A 20,812-nucleotide genomic window follows, 5' to 3' on the forward strand; every position below is an offset into this window, starting at 1 on the left:
TTAACCTTCCCAACATGGCGGCTTTTACCTGCCATCAGTCTTAGCGGGAGCGCGCGGCGCGTCTGCGGCGTCACTCTGTACGTCCGCCGCCCACCGCAGCTAGTAACGCATATTTCAAGAAACCTGACTGTGGTCGCCCTCATACTTTGTAAGTGGCAAAGAAATGGCTAAATAACGCCCAAAAACAAGGAGTGAGTTTATTTGATATTGGTAGCTAAATGATGAGAAGTTACAAAAACGAGTTCTTTAAAATGATTTAATAAAAACATTTGTCAAGGTGCAGCCTACCAGCTAGCCTAGCTATCATTAACAGTCACTTGACGTGAGCGATGTGTCACTTGTTTGTTATGCTAGCTAGCGTTACCCGAGTTAGCCAGCCAGCTAGCTAGCCATATTTTCATGCAAAGCTAGCTAACTAACTTCCTTGACTAACCAAGCAAAACATACAATAACGTTCGCAACTGTCTAGCCATTTTTTATGTAGTTTGTCGCAGTAGCTTTGCAGTAGTATCGTATTTTTTGGACAGAATATTCGAAACTAGTAGCTGTAATCCTTTGTTTGTATTTATTAGCTAGCGTTAGCTTGCTAGCTATTCGCTGTAAGGCTAATGCTGTTGCGATGGAGCAAGGTTAACCAAGAGGTCTCGCTAGTTAGAAATAGTTAGCTAATCTCGCTAGCTATCACAGATGACCGAATAGAACCTAATAGCAGGCGTTACTTTTGTTCATTATTGGAGTCTAAAGAAATGCCCCTTTAATTTAAATACAGATTAATATGATTCATATAAGATTCATCTGAAGAAATATTGCCATATTCCTATGAATATTCCTATGAGTATCTTTTTTTACGTGACATTACGTCATATGTGCACGTGATGTTATGATCTAACTAGATTAGCTAGCTAACCTTTCGCGTTTTGATTTATCATTGAGACAAAGTGTTTATGTAAGAATTTTCTGCAAGACTTTTTGGAATTGACTAGTTTCTATCTAACGTTAATGTTTTGTCTTTTTTGATTGCTGACTGCTTTGAGTACTGTCCTACATGACCTAACATGAGTTATCTATAGACACCGCGTTTGACTATCATTCATATATATGTATATGTGTGTGTGTTTGTGTATTTAAAGTATATATATACATATACACGCATACATATTTGTACATACATAACTAATATATTGCGTGTTCCTCTTCCAGAAACGTTATCCCTGCCTGGTAGAAGATTATTTCGAATAGCCAGCTAATCATGGCAACAGTCCGCTGCCCGAGGTACACTCTACATTGGGAGGAAACCGATTGCTTGAGCTACTATGACATGCTGTCGCTTCACGAGGTGTTTGAAATTGTTGGCTCCCAGCTGACAGAGACTGATGTTGAAGTTCTGTCATTTCTTCTGGAAGAAACGTATCCTGGCAAGCACCCTCTTGATCCAGAGGGGTGGACTGAGGATATTTCCCCAGACCTTTCCTTGCCCCGGAATCCCCCATGCCCACGTCTCTTGGAAGCCTGGCGTCGGGTATGTCCACAGACCAACCTGTGCCACACTGCCAATCACCACAGGCCCAAAAGTGGTGTTGAGATGCTGCTTGAACTGGAGAGGCGAGGCTTTTTACATGAAGGGAACCTGGAACCTTTGTTACAACTTCTTAGAATTCTTACACGACATGATCTCTTACCTTTTGTGTCCAGCAAAAAAAGAAGAACAGGTGAGGAGTAGGACAGATGACCTAATGTACATTTGACATAATTTATATATAATTTACATTTTGGGCTAATGGTTAATGTTTCAAGGTGTAGTTTGTATATTAATTATGGTTTATGCCAAATCCTTCTTAGTGTCACCTGAGAGAGAATCTATGAACTATAAAGATGAAGAAAACAAAGAACACACACACTGCAGTTCACACACAGACCCAGCATCTCTGGAGAACGCACACACATCTCAGTGGAGGACAGGTGAGTGCAAATAGTTACTTAAAGAAGCACCATTTCTCTTTTTCATTTTGAGTTGGTATGAGCACTGTATGAAATGGTCAAAGTGTGCTATATGTTGCTGACAATCAACTGTTACAGTAGCTGCTCCCTCCCGAAGAAAACGGGGGAGAGGGCGTGGTCACATGAGGGGGTGTGGCAGGACCAGAGGGCATGGCTGGACGAGAAAGGCCAGGGACACGTCAGAAACTCTGCCTCAGCCTGCTCCTAACAAAGTGACCTGTGGTAAGACCACTTTATCTTCATCCATATTTCTCTCTCTCTCTCTCTCTGACCCTCTCTCTCTCTCTCTGACCCTCTCTGTTTCTCTAACATTACCTGAACCTTCCTGTTGTGTATCTCTAAATAGGCTCTCCCCACTATTTTTCACTGGTCTCTGCTCATCCTCTCATCTGTGATCAGATGCTCCATTGTTCAAATTCAGCCATTTATCATGTTATCATGACTCATTTCTGTCCTAATAATGTCTAGGCAGGTTTGTAAGCTAATGTTACACAACCTCTCTAGATGTAAATGTCACGCTTATGCCATTTACATGTTAACCATTTCATCTTGCAGAATGCCCTGCAGTCTGCATTTGTGTTGGTCTTTGTGTGTTAGTGCTCTCTTGCCATTTAACCTAGCATTAAAATGAATCTCCTTTTTTCACTAGTGACTGTGCTATCGACTTCATTAGGGTCGCGACATAACACCTTCACAGCCTGTACAGATCATATAGGCTCTGCATAAATCCTCTGCAGTGTGGATATTTCTCAGTTGCTTCATCATTTTGAAACTGATTGCGCATTGATGGGGGTTGGGAAAGTGGCTGTTACTGTGTTCACATGATCATTACATCATCTTTGAAATGTTAGAGTAGTCTAAAGAAATGACATTCACTAAAGTTGGCTCATTTGAACCATTTGACCTTTCAGATGGACCTTTCAGCTAAATACTTAAATAAATAAATAAATAAATAAATAACAAAAAACTGCTAAATAACAGTTTTTAACACACTTCTGTTCACTTTTGAACTTTAGTTTACCACAAGTTCTTACACACAGGCATTAACCCATTCATCTATGTGTCAAAATGGTATTTTCATTTCTGTCTTTAATAAATGGGTTTGTTTGTATCCCCATCTTTTAGAACTGAAGTGGTCAGGTTTTCTTCACCTTAGGCTCTAAGTTTATAACCCCTGGAAAATAGGTAGATTTTGAGTATTCCAGGCCATTCTGACAGGAAAGCATCTTTATTTTAACAATCTTATTTATTTATGTTCATTCAAATTAGCTGAAATATACTCTATGTAGTTTATATGTCACTGTAGCCATTTTGTAGTGGTATTCAGACAGGTACTTAGCCACCCTAACCCAAAAACTAGGTGTGTCTGATCTCTGATAATCTTTACATTTTGAAATCTAGAATACTATTAATAGAGAATGTTTTGAACATAACATGTTGGCTACGTGTTTTTATTAGCATATTGAAGTTTTTTTGGTTGCACTATAGGCAACATGTACATATACCGTATTTTCTCGACTATAGAGCGCACCTCAATATAAGGCGCACCTACAAAGTAAAAAGAAAAAAAAAAAAGGAAAATGTTGTATAAGCCGCACCGGGCTAAAAGCCGTATATATCTACTGAACCGAATACATTTAACTGAACTGATCAGTTTCCGAACAGTGCCTGTAGCATTTCACGTGTGACAGATTTGGCTTTCAGCCGGTGTTGTGCTGAACTTAGACTCCCCTTGTTTATCCGTGCATAAAGACACTACAGATTATGTTGTCGATTTAGTTTTCTATGCATAAATAAGAGCTAGACTTTAATTATCCATCACAGCAAACGGCACAGCATTATCTTCGTCCAAAGCCACACTGGCTCAAGGGTGTTAATTAATTTAAATAAAATACACACTGGCTATACCGAAGTTCACCTCTGACTACATGACTTTGCAGTATTACAGCAGTATTATGTCTACATATCTAGTTAGGACAAAACTAGAGTGCTCAATGAACTAAGTTATAACCACTGTAACTCCCGAATATCATCTGTAGCATCTAAATGCGTGTGCAAACAAGGGGAGTCTGATTCTGCCAGGGAGTCGGAATTTGGCACAACACGTGTTGGTTTGAAAAAATTCCCTGTTGTGCCTGCTGCTTGTATGTGCTGAATGAAAAAGAGCACTTTCTTCTTTGATTTACAATTTGCAATTGACATACCACCTGATTAACTTTCTGCTCCTCCCCCTGACGGGTGAAGAAAACTCTACAGAAAAGCCGCACCTCATTATAAGCCGCATGGTCCAAAGCGTGGGGGGAAAAAGTAGCGGCTTATAGTCCAGAAAATACGGTATCTTCCTAAAGGTCACCAAGACCAAGCACCTAAAGTTTAGCCAAATAAGTTGAAAAGATGTCTGGTGTTGAAACGTAGTGCACACCACTAATGAAAAGCAATGCCTATATCCCACCAGTTACCACTGTGTAAACTGCATGCCAAAAGCATTATAGCATTATGTTTGAATATACCATTTTTAGAAATGGTTTCATAAAGTGGCAAAATAAGTTTGTACACAAACCAAATTAGAACTCCTATAATTTTTGTCAGCTTCGCCTTGCAGTACTCTTGTGGTTCAGGAGTTGGTTGGTGTATGTACGGTAAATATGACAAACAACATAATTTGTACACCACATCTGCTGAATAAACCAATGAAAAAGCAAAATGTTTAATTAAAAAATAAATTACTCCATTTTATTTTTATGCTGCCATGTCATCAGATATGTTTGGATTTCATATCATTAAAGCTAGTTAAGGACAAGTACTGCTAAGAGTATCACAATTATAAACATAAACATAGTATTGCATAAACAGACTCTTTTTTTTCTCATTACATTTCAGTTGCAGGATGCAGCTCTAACGCTACACTACATCTGTTTTCTTAGTGACTCTTCTTGAGTACAGACTTAATGCATGAGTGTATGAAGGCTTAGGAGTGAAATGCATTTGCTTAATTGTTGATAACTAACTGGAGGCTAGCCACTAATTAAATAGGATTAAACAAGATGCTTAATAACATTCTGGAACTAACTCGCTGGCATAAAATTTCATTATTATGTTTCTAAAAGGAAAGTAGCTTTGCTCATGGAATGAATTAGGGATTTTAGTTTGTTTTTAGGTTCTGAATTTTGCAGCATCAAATTGAGTGGAAGTAGTATTGTGAAGCCAATACTAGTATATACTTTGGCCAAACTAACGGTAACATTACAACTGATCACCTATAGAGTTTGTGCACTCAAGATTTCAGCATGAAATACCTACAGGCCCTGCATGCTTGATTCTTGCATACCTGGTGACAGTTATGCTTGTGAACTGTTAACAATCTGTTGTCACTGCACATATAAGATTCTAGTACTTGGTTGACCTTTAGTTAGTTTACTAGCTCAAGATGTTGCTTTTATCCCATCTTACAAATTCACCCCAGAGTCTATAATTAGATGACATTGGTGTAGATTATTGCTTAGGATTTGCCTTCACCCTTTCGTGTGTGTGTGTGTGTGTGTGTGTGTGTGTGATCTGAATTCTTGCCTCCTTTCCATTTCTCTGGTCCTTGTCATGATAGAACTCAGCCCTACAACAGTGAGACACCCTCATTCTACAAGGTCATGTCACCCTTTTCCTTTACTGCTCCCACATTTCTCTTTCCCTTCCACTCTTCCTTCCCCCTTTTTCTAGTACACAATAAAATCCTGAGATGTTAAATGAAATGCAGCTGCTTTGATGACATATAACTGCCATCAAGTTGCAGCTGCCTCCATTATACCCATCAGGTCCACCTTTAGTGTAGAGCATAACTCTGCTTACTTTTAACCAAACTGTCTGAAGCCCACTGACCACAGTGCTCAGGTCTGTTGGAGCACAGTGAACATGTACCTGCCAACACTGCCCATCATGCCCTCACTAGCCCATTACTGATCAGGTGATCCACTCCCTCATATATCTATCAAATACCAGTGAGCCTAAAGGAAGCATGAATAACATGTTGTTTTTCAGTTTCTTCAAGTGTACAGTGATAAAGGGCAATAAAGGCCTCTTCTCTACTACTCTTCTCTACTCCACTGTACAGTAGTGTGTGTGCTGCACATTCTGGGTTACTCATGAAATGATGCATATGAAGCCATTTCTTTCTTTTTCTCCACTGTTATTGCAGGGGATCAGGTGGTTTTTGTGTTCGTTCCTTTGGAATGACAGCATTTTGTTTTTCTTCCTACTTTTAGTTTGTCTCCTTTAGTTATAATGCTTTTAAAGCTCTAGTGGTTTTCCATAACAACTGTGGCTGTTTTGCCTGTCTTCACCCTGCATATTTTCTTCAGAGTATTCCACTGTTTAAATTTTGTAATACCCAGTGTCTGCCATAGCTCTCAAATTCGATATTTGTTACATTCTATTGTTATATGATTAAAAGTACTGCATAATTCACTTGCTGAGAATTAAGCATTCAAATGTGTCTGTGGGGAAAAAATACTGTACCAAGTTGCTCATAACAGTAGAAATCCTAACAGTTGCTCATAACGGTAGAAATCAGTGGATCAAAGCAATTAAAGCCTCCAAAACTTTTAACGGGTATTACATTAGATGAGCAAGGAAACGTTTCATGATTTGATGCTGTAGAGCCTGTTTAATGATAGTTTTGGGAAGCTTGGCCCACAATGTCTTGAATAAATTCGTTTATGCAGGGTGTAGATATACACGCGAGGTGGTCAAATGAACTATTGCCTTCAAAGATTTTTACAGATTTACCTCAATTTTTGCAGCCTAATTACACATTGAAACTAGTACTTCACATATCGGCAATTGTAGTTTGAACAACAGACCAACCAGCCATCCTTGAGTTGTGGATGTGGACTCCTGATCCCCGTAACAAACACTGTTAAGGAGAGTTGAAGGTACCTACAATAACAGTGTGATTAGCTAAAATGCAGGTTAACATAGCGATGTTTCAGCTGCCTTATTAACTAACATTTCATGTTTTAACTAACATTTCTAACTAACATTTTCTTTTTAACAGCTGCATTTCTAGCTAACATAAGCTACGCGGCAAAAGTAGCTTAGCTTAGGCTGATCTAATTGGAAGAATATTTAAATTAAGGGTGTGGCTTACCTTGTTGCCAGGGGAGACATTGGTTAGTCAATGATACTTTGCTACTCAGTCAGTTAAAATGGTTTATCGGTTTGCAAGCCGCATGATTTAAAAGATGAAGTGCTATCAACTCACTACTGGAAAATGTAAATCTAGTTTCAAATCCTGTAGTCACATCTGCATTCTGCCAAATTGCCAAATCAGACTCTGTAAGCATCTGAATAGAATGGGCCATTTTTCTTCAAAACATTTCTCTTTAAGGTGTATAAACATTGCTTTAAGAGATTGAACACAAAAATGTATTTTTGCTCCAAAGCAAAGAAATCCACACTCTCCAAATCCCCTGATCTGAAAGCAGATGCCTGTGTGCTTCATATTTCTCATTTCCTTGTGTAATCCAAACATTTTTTCTCAATAGACTTAACAGTTTGGGCACACTGGCCCTATATTTAAGAAGAAATCTTAGTATGTAGTAATATAGAAAGACGGGTCATGATTTTGAAAAAGCAAAGCTCCTTCTTTAGTATGTATATGTGCTTTACATGATGTCTGGTGCTCCAGGAGATTAAAACGTGTTGGTTATAGACTAATGACTTTTAAAAACGATCACTGTTTAAGCTACACTTCTGCTGCACCGTAAATGCCCTGTGAGGTTTGACCTTGTGCCCATGAACATGCTGAAAATGCTGTTTGCTTTCTGTTGACTCCACATTTGATTCCAGCAGGTTGACTCAGGAATGGGTAGAGAGTGCACGAGAATGGATAGAGAAAAAGAGAGAGCATGTGCGGCTCTACAGAGTGTGTGCTGTCGTCTCTGTGCGATCGTACAGAGTCGAGCCAAACCTGTGCTTTCTCGCTCGCTCTCTCCTTCGTGAGTCCTGGTCCATGCCCAAGGTAAAGAGCTTACCTTCCTCACTCAAGCTACGAGGAGGGGTGCTCAGACTTAAGATACCAGTGTTCTGTTTTAAATGGTCCACCTCAAGCTTTGCACCCCAAAAGACGTTTTCCTCCCCGTTTAATTCTGTAGTGTATGTATTGTAGACTCGGGGAAATAACTGGCACAGAATGATGGAAAAGTTGTTGGCCTCAGAGTTTCACAGAACTGCCTCAAAAAAAATTAATAAAAATACATGTATGAAAAAAGGTTCTAAAATGTTTCAGTCCAAACCTTTTTGGAGATGAACTGTTCCTGATCTGTCATTCCAAATAAAAACAAAACCCACCTCTAACCATTTTATTCAAATATTTTAAAATCCACCTTAGAAGATATCCAAACCTTTTACGTTCTGACAGCCATGTACTGTTTTCACACCCTATTCAGAATGGCTTCTGGCTGTATTCAAAAACCCAGTTTTGTTTTTTTTTTATTTTTTGTTTTGTTTTTTTGTTTATTTTTTGCGTGAGCAGTTCTGAGGAAAATGACCCAACAGAGATCTTACTTAAGTGTTGCCTTCAATATAACTGGAAATATCATTGTAGTTTGTTTTTGAAATTGCCTGCTGTGTGCTTGATCCCAACAGAGGATGATCCTCTAGAAAACGTTCATCCCAAACTCTGCTTGTCTCTCTCTCTCTCTCTCTCTCTTTCTCTCCTTTTGTGTCCACAGTTGAAAAACAGACTGACTCAAGTGTCAGGAACAAAACAAGTTGGCCATCCTCACATACTAAGAGAGGGAGAGAGCGAACTTAAAGAACGAGGTTAAATGGCCGATTCTGGCCTAAGAGCTGTTGGTCAGCAGCCACCTGCTCTCAGTCTCTCTCCTTCCATCTGGGTTTGTTGCTCATCAGGGATGGAAATAGTGTCGAAGCTCTTCGCATGGAGCAACTCCTCACTAAATGGTGCCTAAAGGTTGTGCCTTATTGGAGTGATGAATTGTGGGCTTTTAATCTGTTTGTTTGTTTTGTAAGTAACAAAAAAATTAAAATATAGACTACCTTTTCCCCATCGTGCCTTAATGTAATTTTGCTGCAATGATGCTGTGTGAATGCTAAAATGGACTTGTGTCCAGTTGTTTGTAAAGAAAAGACCCATAACCCATTATAAAGGAAAAGCCTTTTCCTCGTTTTGTCATGTGATTTGTGCTGGATCCACTCTCTAGACAAAGTGCTGAAATAGAAGCGATGTTCTCTTTAAAAGAATGAAGAAAAACACTGTCATACCTGCATGAAAATATAGGAGGTAATGGAAAGAGCAATGTGCATGTACACTGTTCATTTTGCCCTTTTGGAGAACCTTATAAAAAAATTCTAGCTTATTGTGTACAAACCTTCATTGGCGTGTAACATGTCTGGGAAAATATTGAGGAAACAAAAGAACACGGATTAAAGTTGAAACATTATGGCTGCCTGTTCACACACTCAGTATTGCCTAACTTGAATACAAGTGGAATGGACCAGGGTCAAAACCTTGGGGCTAAGAACCAATATGTACTTATTACACTTGTTATAAATCAGTAGCCTAAACACCTTTCTTTGATTATTACTATCCCATGTCAGCAGCTTTTTTCTTTATGTATCTTTTTGGCGATTTAATGCATTGTACGATGTATAAGAGACCATATATTCAGTAATAGTTTGATGGCTTAAAATTCACCTGGAGTAATGGTCTTAATTTTCATACTAGTTACAGTAAAATCACTTTAAACATGAGTGCCGTTATCCAAATACATGGATTTGCTACTTCATACATTTTGAGATGCTTGCATTTTGAATCCTTCAGAATCTAAGGGAATTTTTCATAATTTTCCTGAATTTCTGAAATGCTAAGGAAACCCAAGTAAATCTTTGTCCCTAGTTTTCTCAAGTACTCTTTACAGAACACTTCTTTGCCTAAAAAAATACACTCAGATGCTTCCTCTCCTCGTGCTTTACCCCCCACAGAAATGTTCCGATTTAAGCCTAGAAATAAAAGCATGTGGAGGTTGGGGTTGAGTTTTGGTTGTGGGAAGATTGGATTTGTGTTGCAGCAATGTTCTGAAGATCGATGGGTCCGCTTCTGCCTCTGACATGAAATGACATGAAAGGAAATGACATCACTACGAAGCTCTGGTTCAGTATGTATCCTCCAATCGTATCTTACCGTCTCTGTGCCCTGTGCTGTTGCATGACATCAGTTCCTCCTGCTATTCTCAAAACCACAGTTGTGGTACAGTCAGCCCTTATTATTTCTTAATACTTTTAACCTTTTGCCTCTGAAATATGAAATGTTCAGTTCAAAGCAAAAGACCCAATCTGCTCATTGCCAGCCCAACTTGGAACAACTGAAATACATTTGCTTTAGGACTGAGATCATGGTCATATTCCACCGTATTTAAATATGAAAATATCCTTCAATACTGAATTTTCTCAAAACAATGCCCTCTGCTGATGGACTTTTCAGCACTTGCTCAAAACTGAAATACCCATAGTGAACCTTGACTCCAACAAGTTACCTCAGCATGCTTTAGACAGCATGTCATTAAGACAGTCGTACATTTTACACAATTTTAATCACCAGCATATAAGCAAGATGATTTTTTTTAAATGCTGGAAGTGACTTGGCATTCATAGTGAAGTTTTCATGAGCTGGATTAAACCGTGTCCTCAAGAAAAGCCACCATGTTGGGTTATATTTGCTCTGTTGAATACACCAACCCATCTGTGCCGGCAAAGTGTCACTTCAGTAAATGGTCTTCTGCAAGATCCTCAATTTGTGCAGACTGTCTGTGCTCTTAGAACTGAAATAGTTATTCTGTTGGTTTTGAAAATGTTAATGAACATTCAAATGTGCCTTCATGTGGGTCAGTTGAATGTTCCTATAATTTGAGTTTGATTCTCAGTCCTCATCAGTCTGTTGCTGTTGAGCTTGGAATGCTTGGTGCCCCCTGCTGCTCATAGCAAGACCTACACTGAGCAGGCAAACAAAAAACTTGACAAGGCCATTTATATCATACTAAGCCCTGTCCCTTGCGCACTCTGAAACACCATCTATTATTCTAAAAGGACACCCTAGACCTCTTAAGTCTAAATGATATAGTACCCAAAGAAGTGTTTGTTGACATGCTGAGTCAGTTTGCTAAATAACACAGGTTTCTCTTTTATTTCTCTACCTTTTACCCCTTTTCACCTTGCTTTTTTTTTTACTCTTTATGTTCCCATGCCTCTCTTTTAAACACCACTGTTTTTCAACAAATCTCACTCCTTCATTTATTCTATTACCATCTCCCCACCGCCTGCTTTTCCTACACCCCTGCACTCTTTCATATCCTGTCACCCTGCATCTGAATCTCTCCGTCCATCTCTCCATTCATCTGTACTCCTTACTCCTGCCACCTCCTTTCCTCCCATCTCTCTCCTTATTCCTCCCATCCTCCTGTACCAACACCCCCCCCCCCCCCCCCGGCTCTTCCTGTCTCCGTCGCAGACATCCGGCTGCGTGTGCGGGCGGAGTACTCCGAGCACGAGTCGGCCCTGCGCGGCCGCGTCTCCTCAGACAAGCAGCAGCCGCTCGAGCGTCAGTTCGAGCTGTTCAGCCGCGCCAGCCTCCTGCTGCGCACCCGAGACCTCGGCTCCATCGTCTGCGACATCAAGTTCTCCGAGCTGGCCAACCTGGATGCCTTCTGGGCCGACTACCTGAGCGGGGCGCTGCTGGAGGCGCTCAAGGGCGTCTTCATCACGGACTCGTTGAAGAGGGCGGCCGGGCAGGAGGGCTTGCGCCTGTTGGTCAGCGTGGATCAGGACGACTACGAAGAGGGCCGTAAGCTTCTGCTCAGTCAGCAGACGCATAACCAAATGAGCGTCGGTGCGTGGAGGTGGGTGACCTTTCTGCTCTCGACTCCCTAGACTTCAGTTTGCCTGAATTCTTATGTAGTCACCAGCCTGTGATTGTTTATTACGAGACGGAAGTATGAAACTCATTGAACAAGCTTTTGTATCACTATCACCTTACTGATGACGCGTACCAGTTTGAGCAGTGTGTAATGAGTATACGCTTACCAGCCACTTTTTTAGGTACACCTTGCTAGTACTGGTTTGGACCCTCTTTTGCCTTTAGAACTGCCTTAATCCTTCGTAGCATAGATTCAACAAGGTATTGGAAACATTCCTCAGAGTCTGGTCCATATTGACATGATATATCATAGATAGATGGAGAGAGAGAGAGAGAGAGAGAGAGAGAGAGAGCTTTATTGATCTCTTGGGACGGATCCCTTTGGGAAATTGCATTTCTCCAGTAGCAGCGTTACAGTACCGTAGTGTTTACAAGCACTAAGACAAAGATTAAGCACACAACATAATAATAAAGGTAAAGAAGATTAAATAAGGCAATGTATAAAAGGATGTAATTGCACATAGCCCATTATGGAGTACTGCAGCCCATTATGTAGTATTGTGATTCTGATTGATTATATTATAACATATTGCACATAGCCCGGTTTATAGGTGATCAGTTAATATCATGTAGTTACTGCAGATTTGTCGGCTGCACATCCACGATGTGAGTCTCCCGTTTCACCACATCCCAAAGGTTCTCTATTGGATTGAGATCTGGTGACTGTGGAGGCCATTAGAGTACAGTGAACTCATTGTCATGTTCAAGAAACCAGTCAGAGATTATTCGCACTTTATGACATGGTGCGTTATCCTGCTGGAAGTAGCCATCAGAAGATGGGTACACTGTGGTCATAAAGGGATGGACATGGCCAGCAACAATATACTCTGTATACATGCTAGGCTGTGGCGTTGACATGATGCTCAATTGGTACTAATGGGCCCAAAGTGTGCCAGGAATTTGAACTGCAGCAGTTCGTTTTGGCCATGTCTACATGCCTAAATTCAGTTGCTGCCATGTCTTTGGCTGATTCGGCATTTGAGTTAATGAACAGTTGGACAGGTGTATCTAATAAAGTGGCCGATGAGTGTATAGTGCCCTGGCTTTTTTGTATATATGCTTACTGAACTCAAACTTTAATTTGAAAAACTAATGTTGACAGCGATCTCAGAACAGTGAAAATAAAAGTTGTGCCACAAGGGGGCAGCAAAGAACATAAACGTTTCCCTAGCGGCTTGTCATTGTGGGACCAATTTTCCAAATGTAAACCTACAGATGAAGTACAGCAATCATAATATAGTTAAAGGCTGTTTTCAATCTGTGTCTAGAAAAGTGGCACTTTATAAGTGTGTTCATTAAGTGCGCTTCCTAAGTGCCTGACCATCATTTTCCAAGTTGCTACTGTGTTCTAATTTCATTCTCTTCATATATCCTCACAGGTCCTGAGAAGTTATGGATGCCAACATGAAGAAAATATTTCTTTGAGTTATTGTGCTGGCAATAAAAAGGGAGGGCCTGTGCATAGATTGAGTGGAGCAGTTTGGATTTATGTACGACTGAAATGAAAATGGACACTTTACAAAACCGGGATTCCTAGCTGGAGGAACCACGCACGCAGAGTGTGCATTGATTTGTGGGGCCATGTTGACACTGTTCTTGACTTGTCAGAATGAGGGCACATATGGACATCCCACACAAACATTTACCTGTCGGCTAGTTATATCTTCCTGTGGCACCAGTCATTTGTGCATTACAGTATAGTAATCGCCCTTCTGTTTGTGTTGAGTGTGGATTTCACTTTTATGTTAAACTGTTCCAGGATCGGTGGACATTATTCTTGATATGATTTTTGCTGAAGATCAATAAGTTATGGAGAGGTAAGATGAGCTTGGGAAACTTGGTAGGGATCCTTAAGAACCATAGGTCATCCACAACAAGTCAGATGGACCCCACATTCATCTCCAAAACTATTCAGTGCTGCCACCATTACTACCAAAATATACCCAGATATACTGACATAGGTGTGGTGTCTGTTTTCTACAAGCAGGAAAATACACCTGAGCTGTTGCTGTAGTGTAATCTAAACGTAAGCCTAACAGTCACCAGCATTACAAGGACCGAATCCAACATAACACAGCAGCATGTTCAGATACGAGTGACGGACTGTGCGTCGATAAACAGAGAAAATGTTCAGAAAGGAAAGGAGTATCACTGTCATATGAACCAATGAAACAGATGAAGTAGTCTCCTTGACCTTAAGTCACAACCACACTGGGCCATTTTTTTAAGAATATATGGGTGAATATATACTTATTGTCTTTATATATTGTTTGAAGAAATTAACAAAAAAGTTCAATGGTAGATAGCCATTCTCTGTAGTAATGGATGTAAGTATATGTTAATTAAAAAGGCAAATAAGGTGAGGGGGAAATGTTTTTGTGTCTTTCTTGTTTTCGTTTAATATCTTAATTTAAATAACGCATGTACGGACCTTTACTTCTGAATAAAAATACTGTTGAACGTGGTAGTTGCAGTCTAATATTCATTGTTTGATTCTTCAGTAACATCACTATCAATCATTTTTACATTTTATTTAATGTGTGACCAAGCTAACCCTAATTAATGAGGGGGGAATGGTTTAAGTAAACAAAACAAAAAGCAAAAAGGCTTAAGAAGGAAGAACGGTCAAACGATCATGGAAACATCTAAGTGTGAGCCAATGTCTGGCAATTAGTAGTCGCTCATCATATTCGGATGTGCACTCCTTTAAACGTGGGATGAAGTGTTTATGGATTCCATTAACCCACATCTTGAGGTTGAGAACAGTCAAGTGGAGCAAGCACCCCACATGTCCAGGACTGGCCCCATTTGTAATGCCATGGGTGTGGAGCGATAACGAGGTGGACGCATACGCCGAGTAGAGAGATTTATTAGGGACAAATCCATGAGGATCAATAGAACAGTCCAGGGTCAGGTGGGCAGTCAGAATCGTTCAGGTATCCCAACATGAAGTGACCTGACAAACTGAAGCAGACCCAAGATACATGGCAGAATCAACAACTAAACAGAAGCTAGGATAAACAATATGAGACGGGACTCAAACAAATTATAAGCTTACAATACAAACCAGGAATATTGTGGTACTTGTAGACTGAGAGACGTGGGGCTACGTACAATGACCAGTCGAGCAAAGCAAGAGACGTTATAAATACACGAGATAATGAGGAAACTAAACAAACAGATGATGACAATAACAAGAGGAGGAGTAACGAATGACAAAGCATGAAAACTGAAAACACATAGGAAACCAAAACAAAAACACATGATTGACAGGAGAGGGCTGGGCCAGACATTACACCGTTCACATGCCTTGGCAGGCAGCAGGTCTCGATTGCCTGACTGCAAAAGGGCCCCCAGGCTTTCCTCCAAAACTCCAAAGACCGTCCTGCATAGGTCTGGTCTCAGGCCGACTACGCCACCACAGAACCTTTCAAAGAGCAAGATTACTTTGACAGCACTCTTCAGCAGGAGAACATCGTTAGTGAAGAGAGTGAGACTCTCCCAACCCCACACAGGAACCTGAGCCTGCAGCACTGCTGAGAGTTGAGGAGCTGCCACCTTTGGAGGAACCTCTCGTTCCCTAGATCACAGATCCAGCTCTTCCCATCTGAACTTGAAGAACTGGTTCAGCCCTGGAGCAGCTGCCTGGGACCACAGAGGACCACAGTGTTGCACCGCTACACTAATGTCTACTGTTCACCCATCACCAAGAGCCCAGGAGTTGCAGCACCATTTAGCTCCTTTTCTTTGTGTCCAGTCATCCACGGCCCTGTCAGTGAACAAGCTGTGTGGAGCCCCATCACTGCTGAACCAATGTGCCATACCCCTCCAGCTCTACGTTGCCAGTCTGTCCCACTATGACAGGACGAACAGGACACGAACAAGGAAAGCAATGAGGCAGGGATGAGCCATTGCTGCTGCTTGAAATAAATGGGTCAGGGTTTCTGTCGATTTCTTGCACAAAATATCAATGGTTTGACCCTCATGTGGTAAACGTAGATGACCTTGTGTGCAGCTGTTTCTGGTAAAGCAGTACCGCTGGTTAGTTAGACCAATCACTGTGTTCTGAATCAATCACAGGGATGATTCATTCAATATTAACAAACAGCAGCACAAATAATGAAAATATTTCTAATATTAAATAATAAAAATTATATATCAGTAAATTACAATACATTGTAATAATAAATACATTACAGCTCAACACCAGTGTTATGCTCATATTTGCCCCAAACAATTTGTTGTTTGATAGGTGGGAGATTGCTGCAAGATCCAGTGTAATACCAGTGTAATGTTATATTCCATGTATGTTTTTAAATTGAATTGTATATTCCCAATGAATATTCAGCCTTGAATATAAGGTCATGACATTTAAAGCAATAAAGGTCAGTGTGCTCGCCATGAAGGAAAATATATACGTATTAAAATCATAAACATCCTGCAGTTTGCAAAATGTGAAGTGGCATCAAGATAGAAAAAAACAGCAATATGCAGAAATATGAATTCATCTAAACCAAATATGTTATTATGGAACATATTGACAACCATATATGTCTACATGTCAAAAGGCCTTTTTTTAAGGGACTCACTCATCTTCACATCTAACTATTCCTTCCTATTAGTCATATTAGATTCATTCACATGTGAGCTCTCCGTCATATTCCACAGGATATCTGGCTCAGTCTGGACTAGAGATATGACTTGACAATTCTGTATAACCCTTTGTATGTGGTGCAGCTATTTTTTACTGAACATAGTGGTGCAAGAAACACATTTATGGAGCCTCCATTGATCAACTACAGATGAGACAAAAACATCAAAGACATGCTCGTGATGTGTCTTTCCTTTCTTTAGAAGGTATTATTTATTGCAGTGTGCAACAGACAACACCAACATGCTGTACTGAGCGTAAAAGGAATCAGTCGTGTGTTTGCTAGGTAGAGTTGGCCTAACCCAAACATGATGTTCGTACCAGCCTTCCAAAACGATTTATATTCCACAATCTTTAATTACTATAGAATTCCACAATCTATAGATTAAAATTCAACTTTAGTAAGATTATTGTCAGCATAACGATGTGACATGCTAAAAGATCAACCGTTCCAGGTCAATGTTAAATGGACTGTTGAAATGCAAGACGATGAGCAGCTTTTATTTACCCTAAAAGCGGAACCGAATGGCAGCTCGCCTAGTGACGTCATAGAGACCCTTCGCGTGCTGCTTTCCCAGAAACCTGTCCATGGTGCTGAAGGTGCCCGTGCTGCCTCTGACCGTCTCGTGGTGGTGCTGAAAGGACAGCACCGACACAAGTTTTGTCACTAGCCGAATCGGTGTAAACGATTTTCTTTGTATTTTGTGTTTTGTTAAAGTTTCGAAAATTAACGCGTTCTCATTTTTTCCACAATATGGGAAATATAGGCTTAACTCTGCAATTTGCTTTGAGATTAAGCCTTTTCTCTTGGGGCTTTCTTTCGAGTGTTGCTTAATTGCTGATTCCATCGGTTGGTGGCAGTATTTAGGCTTGACGCAAAATCGGCTTCTGCTTTTACGAAGTGTTACGTTTTAAAGTCACTCCTAGTTTACTCGGACATTCCCATTTAGCCCACTCAGGAGCAACCGATACGTCGCCATAGAAACCGCCGAGAGTCACGTCGGGGTTGAGGGGGTGGCGGAAGGGGTGCTGCGGGATGATGAGAGCGCGCGACGGTGCTTGCCCGTGAACACCCCCCTGTTTCGCCTGACCCCATCACCTTTCACCTCGGATTCAAATTTTCTCCCCTCACCCAAGTCCCTCTCTTCCCCCCCTGTGTCCCTACACTGGCCCCCTGCACGCAACCCTGTGCCCCCCGCCCCCGTCTCTCCGGTCTCTCCGCTTCGCTCCCTCTCTATCCTGCGTCCAGCCAGACTGCGCGTATAACGGAGATTGCAGGCGTTCGTCGACGGACATGCTGGTAATGTTAAAAAAAAACCGGAAAGAACCCATTATCAAACGAACATTGCTTATTAATAAGTTTTCTTTCTGTAGTCAATCATTTTGATCCTCCCCGACCTGCCGCTTTCTTGCTTTCTCTTCATCCTTCCTGACACTGAGATGTTTCTCTGTTTTCTGCTGTTTCTGTCTGTTATATAAATTCACATTTATTTCCTTAAACGCTTACTAATTCGAACTTGGGATGCGTCTCGCACGCAGGAGCACGAGCGGAACAGCGCGAGCGTCAGGATCTTGTTACTTCTAATGATTCCTTGCGAGGGCCAGAGTTTTCTTTTTTATTGATTAGTCAGAAACTAATTCTCTAGGCAGCCCCGGTGTCTCCCTCGCTCTCTCTGTACCCCTCCCTTCCCATGTCTCTCTGCATGTGTCTGCGAATCGGTGTGTGCGCGAATTCGCGCGAGTTCTTTTCTGCATCCAGTAATAGGCGCGAATCATCGCGGGAATATTTAAGATGAAACGTGGCGGTCTATTAAGCCTGTATTACGCATGCAGGCGGAGGTTTGCAGTCTAGCTTCCGCGCTTTGCGAAGCTTTTTCACGATGTTCTGAGAGCACCAGACTGGAAAGATGTTGTACTATTGTATCCATTGTTGTTGCTTTGCTTGTGTTGCTTTGATATCTCTCCAGCGCGTGTTTGTTCACACACGATTCATTTTATTATAGCAGTTTAATTAAATTACCTTTAGGACGGTCTGAATAAATCCTTCAATTGTGGCCAAGAATTGCCAGTGGAAATCATACACATTAGCAGTGGGTTTAGTCGATTCAGTGTTTTAGGTCTTGACGGGTTGTACCTATAATCCTGCTGAATATAAACACTGCATATAGTGTCTATGCTGCTGACTGAAAACAGTTAAAGAGTTTTTCATCCCGACACTTTGTAATATTTTCCACACTGTTTTATTGTGTATCTTTCCGTCAGTGCTGTCAAAGCCTTTGTTGTTAATGTGTGTCTTAGGTGGTGAAAGCGCCTTGTGTGGAATTCGGCTTCTCGGTCATTAGCGATGCGCTACACTCTTGTCTCCGAAGAGACGGAAACATGCATTTAGTCCTCCACGCAGGTATTAATCAATATGGTCGATATTTGTTTGGCGGCGTGGGCTCGATAACCGGGCTAAAATAACACCATCGTGCGGCCTCGTCGGCACGAAGAACTGGCACTACCGAAGGGAAATCGATAAGCAAACGTAGTTAATTATCAAAAAATCTATTAAAAGGGGGATGTTAGTGCTTTGAAACAGAATGCACGGCTCTCGTACGGACAGAGGCAGGAATTGGTCGGTTGGATCTCCCGTAGTGCAGGCTGTCGGTTTTCTGTTTTCATTCTTCCGCCCTGGTCAAAGGGAAAGAGACTAAGATGGCAAAATGCTTCATTTTCTTGGGGTGTGATTAGATCACAGTTCTGTGATACTGTCTGTTGGATGGTGGTCATATCCTAGTAATCATAACTAATTACATCATATCTTTAGATATATCCAACTGATGTCTGTTATTTTAAGTTAACGTGTAGACCAAAGATTTCATGGTGTAGATATATTAGAAACAGTAGACCTATAGCGTATGGCTTATCGTTTCAAGGTGAGCAAGCTAAATGCTTTTCAGTCCATGAAAGATGGTCATATTTTTATTGGAATAGACATCTGTCTCTGTGACTCTGTATGTGTGTACCTGTGTGTTCTCGCGCACGCGTACGTGGACTGACTGCTCTGTTATATTTATAACAATCAGTAGTGTTGTAAGAAGCGCAAATATTTAAAGAACCTTTATGCATTAAGCTTTAGTTATGTGCCCTCAGGTTTTATTTATGATGTACTGACGCTTGTAACAGATACACGTACTGCAAAATACAAAAGAGTAGGCCTAATCTTGTAATATTTAGACCTCGTCTAGGCTAGGAGGCCGTACCACTGTTTTGGAATATGGACAGGTATATTATGCAGAATGGAATGGAAAGCCCAGACAAAAAAAGACTTACTAATATATCACGGTTTACTGATTGAATGTTAGGTGTCCCAAATACAAAATCGAACAAAGTTGGCGCAATCTCTTCAGGAGTGGCATTGCCAACATAACAGAGGTCAGAAAATTAACTTGTAACTCTGAGACACTGGAAAGTTATTTGGTCGTTTATAGAGATTTGCAGAAAGAAGATTAAAAAACGAAAGTAAGCCATTTTTTAAATGAAAACTTCGTATTCATATAGAGTTTCACATCTCGTCTTATTAATGCCAGTGCATATGAAAGAATTACAAATGTCACTTTTCACAGAAAAAATAGAAATATAGGCAATGATAATGTAATCACCACGCTTGACAGTGGATACTATAGTCTGCATTAATTCGTATTACTTCAATTTTAGTCATTACAATTTGTCAGGGTGTATCCTTTATTAAAACAGACGAAATTAAATTACATTTTTGGAATTAATTGAACCGACCAAATAATATTCTGAAAACCAGTCATTTCAGTGAGTATACGCGGTAATTGTGCTAGGTTGACATACATTTTTTGCTGATGAGGTGTTGAAATTTACATCTTACACGCAATTACAATGTGCGAGTTTTTGCGAATCAACCTTTGCACGTGCACTTCCGACGTTTAAATGCCTCTTATATGCATAATGAATAAAATATGCTAAACATATAATTAGCATATTTGAATAAACAGATTATTTTACTGTAAATACTGTAAGTTGTTTGATTTGACTTATTTTAAATGCATTTCTAGCACGCCTGCACACTATCTTAAGAAATCATGTATCTTCTAAAAAACGTATAGTTGCAGTTTGTTCTTTGCATAAAGTTTGTTCAAAAACATTTAGAATTGAAATAACACATT

The 20,812-nt window shown here is 40.5% G+C and overlaps 1 protein-coding gene across 4 annotated transcripts; it reads left to right on the plus strand.

Moving 5' to 3' along the window:
* Positions 1 to 18: 18 nt before the first annotated feature.
* Positions 19 to 14,447, plus strand: dedd1 (death effector domain-containing 1). 4 transcript variants are annotated; one of them, XM_076991132.1, is made up of 6 exons: positions 19 to 148; positions 1,201 to 1,709; positions 1,840 to 1,959; positions 2,077 to 2,220; positions 11,519 to 11,906; positions 13,363 to 14,447. In XM_076991132.1, the coding sequence occupies exons 2-6, from the start codon at positions 1,250 to 1,252 to the stop codon at positions 13,367 to 13,369; spliced, it is 1,119 nt and encodes a 372-aa protein (XP_076847247.1). In that variant the 5' UTR covers positions 19 to 148; positions 1,201 to 1,249; the 3' UTR covers positions 13,370 to 14,447. The 4 variants fall into 4 exon arrangements, 3 of the variants coding, with proteins under 3 accessions (XP_076847247.1, XP_076847249.1, XP_076847248.1); XM_076991134.1 differs by having other exon boundaries at positions 2,080 to 2,220; XM_076991133.1 differs by having other exon boundaries at positions 84 to 191.
* Positions 14,448 to 20,812: the final 6,365 nt, after the last annotated feature.

Source organism: Brachyhypopomus gauderio, unplaced genomic scaffold (genome assembly GCF_052324685.1).
Source record: "Brachyhypopomus gauderio isolate BG-103 unplaced genomic scaffold, BGAUD_0.2 sc81, whole genome shotgun sequence".
Classification (NCBI taxonomy): Eukaryota; Metazoa; Chordata; class Actinopteri; order Gymnotiformes; family Hypopomidae; genus Brachyhypopomus; species Brachyhypopomus gauderio.